The 5,000-nt window shown below is 48.3% G+C and overlaps 1 protein-coding gene across 1 annotated transcript in view; it reads right to left on the bottom strand.

The window, feature by feature from the left end:
• The window catches only part of LOC308151846 (uncharacterized protein), a gene marked incomplete at both ends in the record, with an annotated part of 71,813 nt that overhangs the window by 7,336 nt on the left and 59,477 nt on the right, over nt 1–5,000 (bottom strand). The window contains 4 exons of the mRNA XM_080524732.1: nt 199–258; nt 4,104–4,157; nt 4,303–4,410; nt 4,814–4,867. Of these exons, the coding sequence (XP_080380858.1) occupies nt 199–258; nt 4,104–4,157; nt 4,303–4,410; nt 4,814–4,867 (276 nt within the window). The remainder of the gene's footprint in view (nt 1–198; nt 259–4,103; nt 4,158–4,302; nt 4,411–4,813; nt 4,868–5,000) is intronic.

Here is a 5,000-nt window from a genome sequence, read left to right as displayed (position 1 = left end):
CTGCTCCCCATTCCCTTCCTCCCTCCACGCCTGGTCCCCCTGCACCCCCTCCTCCTCCTCCTCCTCCTCCTCCTTCTCTTCCTCCTCTCCTCCCTCCCTCCCCTCTTCCGCCGCCGTCTCCTCCCCCTCTTCTTCCAGAGCGGCCCCGTCCACGGAGGTGTGGTGCCTCCTCCTCCTCACCCCCCCCCTCAACCCCACCCTCTCCCTATCCCTCTCGTACAGCAGCGGGAGGGACTGGAGGCCCGCCGCGGCTGGACCCTGGTGGGGGAGGGGGGATGGGGGGGAGAGGGGGGATGGGGGGGAGAGGGGGGAGGGGGGAGAGGGGGGGGGGGGGGAGAGGGGGGGAGGGGAGAGGAGAGAGGAGGAATTAGGGGCTGAGGTTGTGGTTGTGGTTAAGGAGGCTAGTCTATGGAGTTGAGACTGTGGTTAACACTGTGGTGGTGTTGGGTTGAAGGACTCTTAAGGCCAATGCACACGGAGTGCGATTTTGTCGCACGACAACATTCGATTCTCAATTCACACCAATGAATGAATGAATGTGAATGGAGAATCGAATGTTGTCGTGCGACAATATCGCATCGCACGTCGTGTGCATTGTCTCAATTGGACTCATTCAAAACAATGGAATCGAATTCGGCAGTGCGACAATGTGCATTGGACTTTAGAACTTGGGGGTAGTCTTGGGGGTTCTACACGGTTCCAGTTATACAGTCAGGTCCATATACATTTGGATTCACATCCAAATTGGAGGAAGGGTTTAGAAATTACAGCTCTTTAGTCCCCCTCTTTTTCAAGGGTCCAAAAGTAATTGGATAATTGAATCAACAGCTGTTTCATGGACAGATCTAGGCTATTCCTTTGTTACTTCTTCATCAGTTAAGCAGGTAAAAGGTCTGAGTGGCATTGGAGTGGCAAAAGTGTGGCATCTGCATTTGGAAACTCGTGAGCTTAGAATGATAAGGTTCTATCTCCGTTTAGGGTAGTTCAGAGATATTGAGCGTCAAAGTTTTTACATTCCATTATGTTTTGTGAGATGGAACCTTTGTATTTTATGAATTACTAACTCAAAAATGTCAACATTTTAAAAATAACACCACACAGGCATTAATAGACACCTAATGGATCAGATTATGTAAAAAACTAAATTTTGACAAAAATTGAGATAGAACCTTATAATTCTAACGTCACGAACTGTTGCAGTGAACGCACGGTCAAAGGATCAAGTGAAACAGGCCATCCTTCACAAAAACAAACAAAACAATCCGTCAGAGAGATAGCAGGAACATTAGGGGTGGCCAAATCAACAGTTTGGTACATTCTGAGAAAAAAAGAACGCACTGGTGAGCTCGGCACCACAAAAAGGTCTGGACGTCCACGGAAGACTACCATGGTGGATCGCAGGATCCTTTACATGGTAAAAAAAAAACTTCACAACATCCAGCCCAGTGAAGAACAGTCTCCAGAAGGTAGGCATATCAATTATCTAAGTCTACCATGAAGAGAAGACTTCACAAGACCAAATACAGAAGGTTCACCACAAGGTGCAAGCCATTCATCATTCAAGTCTCAAGAATAGAAACACAGAGACTAGACTTTGCCAAAAAACATCTAAAGCCAGCCCAGTTCTGGAACAGCAATCTTTGGACAGATGGAACTAAGATCAACCTGTACCAGAATGATGGGAAGAAAAAAGTATGGAGAAGGCTTGGAAAAGCTCATGATCCAACGCATTACCACATAATCTGTAAAACACGGTGGAGGCAATGTGATGGCATGGGCATGCCTGGCTTCCAATGGCACTGGGTCACTAGTGTTTATTGATGATGTGACAGAAGACAGAAGCAGACAGATTAATTCTGAACTGTTTAGGGATATACTGTCTGCTCAGGTTCAGCATAGTTGATTGGACGGTGCTTCACAGTACAGATGGACAATGACCCAAAACATACTGCGTAAGCAACCCAGGAGGTTTTTATGGCAAAGAAATGTAATATTCTGCAATGGCCGAGTCAATCATCTCAACCCAATCAAGCATGCATTTCACTTGCTGAAGACAAAAGTTAAGGCAGAAAAACCCACGAACAAACAACAACTGAAGACAGCTGCAGTAAAGGCCTGGCAAAGCATCACAAAGGAGGAAACCCAGCATTTGGTGATGTCCATGGGTTCCAGACTTCAGGCAGTCATTGCCTGCAAAGGATTCTCGACAAGTCTTAAAAATGAACATTTTATTTACGATTATGTTCATTTGTCCAATTACATTTGAGCCCCTGAAAATTGGGGACTGTGTATACAAATGGTTGCAATTCCTAAACGTATATTTTTGTTCAACCCCTTGAATTAAAGCTGAAGGCCTGCACGTCAATTGCATCTCGATTGTTTCATTTCAAATCGGTTGTGGTACAGAGCCAAAATTATGGAAATATATTGTGTCGCTGTCCAAATATTTCCGGACCTAACTGTGTGTTACGGTTCTACACAACACTGGCGGGACTCACGGGCTGTCCTGCAGGGCCGGCAGGTCCAGTGTCGCCTCTCGGACCAATGGGACCCTGTGAAGCAGACAGACAGTCAGACAGACAGACAGACAGACAGATAGTCGGACAGACAGGCAGACAGACAGACGGACAGACAGACAGACAGTCAGACAGTCAGACAGTCGGACAGGCAGACAGACAGACAGACAGACAGACACACAGACACACAGACACACAGACAGTCGGACAGTCGGACAGACAGACAGACAGACAGACAGACACACAGACAGTCAAACAGTCAAACATGTTTGCATGTGTGATGAGTGTGTGATGTGTGTGTGGTGAGTAGGGTGATGAGTGTGTGTGATGAGTGTGTGATGAGTGTGTGCCATGAGTGTGTGTGATGAGTGTGTGATGAGTGTGTGTGATGAGTGTGTGATGAGTGTGTGTGATGAGTGTGTGATGAGTGTGTGTGATGAGTGTGTGATGAGTGTGTGATGAGTGTGTGATGAGTGTGTGTGATGTGTGTGTGATGAGTGTGTGATGAGTGTGTGATGAGTGTGTGTGTGTGTGATGAGTGTGTGTGATGTGTGTGTGTGTGTGATGAGTGTGTGTGATGTGTGTGTGATGAGTGTGTGATGAGTGTGTGATGAGTGTGTGATGAGTGTGTGAGGAGTGTGTGATGAGTGTGTGATGAGTGTGTGAGGAGTGTGTGATGAGTGTGTGATGAGTGTGTGAGGAGTGTGTGAGGAGTGTGTGATGAGTGTGTGAGGAGTGTGTGATGAGTGTGTGTGATGAGTGTGTCATGAGTGTGTGATGAGTGTGTGTGATGAGTGTGTCATGAGTGTGTGATGAGTGTGCCATGAGTGTGTGTGATGAGTGTGTGTGTGAGAAGTGTGTGATGAGTGTGTGTGATGAGTGTGTGTGATGAGTGTGTGTGAGAAGTGTGTTATGATTCTGTGTGAGGAGTGTGTGATGAGTGTGTGAGGAGTCGGGCCATTCAAGAGAACGTTTGGTCCAGTTACCTGGTTGCCCTTTGAACCTTTCTCCCCAACTGAGCCCTGAGAGGGAGGGAGGGAGAGAGAGAGAGAAGGGACAAAATAAAGCAAACCTATAGGCAATAGCTCAGCGGAGGCTGGTGGGGGTAGAAAGCAGAGGACGGGCTCGTTGGAATGCCTGGAGTAGAACGAGGATGCCATGCCGTGCATTACCATGAGCCCGTCCACCAATGTCTACCTCCACCGGTGTAAGTAAGTAAGTAAAATGTATTTCTATAGCACCTATCCCAGACCAGGGATCACAAAGTGCTTTACATATACAGTATAAGAACATAATAAAAGAGCAAGAGTTATAGCAGGTTAAAATAGGCAAACAAGTGAAAATAAGAACAAGTAACAAACAACAAGTGTACAACAATATCAACAGGACACAGAGAGACAGGCTTTTGGGGTTAGCCAAGTCTGTACAGGACAGTCTTTAGCTGCTTTTTAAAAGCCTCGACCGAGACTGCTGATCTAAGATCCAAGGGAAGAGCATTCCAAAGCTTGGGAGCCACGGTTTGGAATGCTCGATCACCCTTGGTTTTTTATTTGTTAGTGGTAGCTGTACTGGTGGTTGTGTACTTACATGGAGGCCAGTGACACCAGGTGGGCCTTTGGGACCTCCGAAACCCACCAGACCCTAGAACAACACACACACTATTACAATGGACCTGTGTGTACCTGTGTGTACCTGTGTGTACCTGTGTGTGGGAGTGGGATTTTGTGGGTGTATTGAGCGTGCATTGGGCATATGTGACAGGGTCTGGTCTGTGTGTGTGTCCCACCTCGTCTCCTTTCGGCCCCTGCAGCCCCTGGTTCCCTGGCAGGCCGCGGTCTCCCTTCTCTCCGATCTCCCCGGGGGGGCCGATGAGGCCGATCAGACCCCCGTGACCCTGAGGAGATCACACATACACACACACACACACACACACACACACACACACACAGGTGGTCCACAGACACAGTCATGAGGTCTGTCTGGGTGTATAGGAGTGTATGTTTGACAGACTGACCTAGAGAATTATGTTCCACGTGAGTGAGAGGAGGTTTTTGGGTTTCCTGAGTGTGTGTGCGTGTGCGTGCATGTGTGTGTGTGTGTGTTGTTCCCACGTGACGGTGTGTGTGTGTGCGTGTGCGTGTGCGTGTGTGCGTGTGTGTGTGTGTTGTTCCCACGTGACGGTGTGTGTGTGTGTGTGTGTGTGTGTGTGTGTGTTGTTCCCACGTGACGGTGTGTGTGTGTGTGTGTGTGTGTGTGTGTGTGTGTGCGTGTGTGCGCGCGCGTGCGTGCGTTCTCACCTTGTCTCCCTTCCTGCCCGGATCTCCCTTTAACCCTGGTAGCCCGGGCGGACCCTGTGGAGGGAGAGGTCACATAGAGGTCACATAGAGGTCACATAGAGGTCACAGAGGGGTCAGGTAGAGGTCAAGGGGAAAGAGTCTCATTATAACAAGAGAAGGGAAAGAGATAACCTACCTAATCTTCTAT

This window comes from Nansenia antarctica, assembly GCF_963989245.1.
Source record: "Nansenia antarctica genome assembly, chromosome: 2".
Lineage (NCBI taxonomy): Eukaryota > Metazoa > Chordata > Actinopteri > Argentiniformes > Microstomatidae > Nansenia > Nansenia antarctica.
The sequence above is the reverse complement of the archived record's forward strand: the minus strand, read 5'-3'. Positions and strand labels throughout refer to the sequence as shown.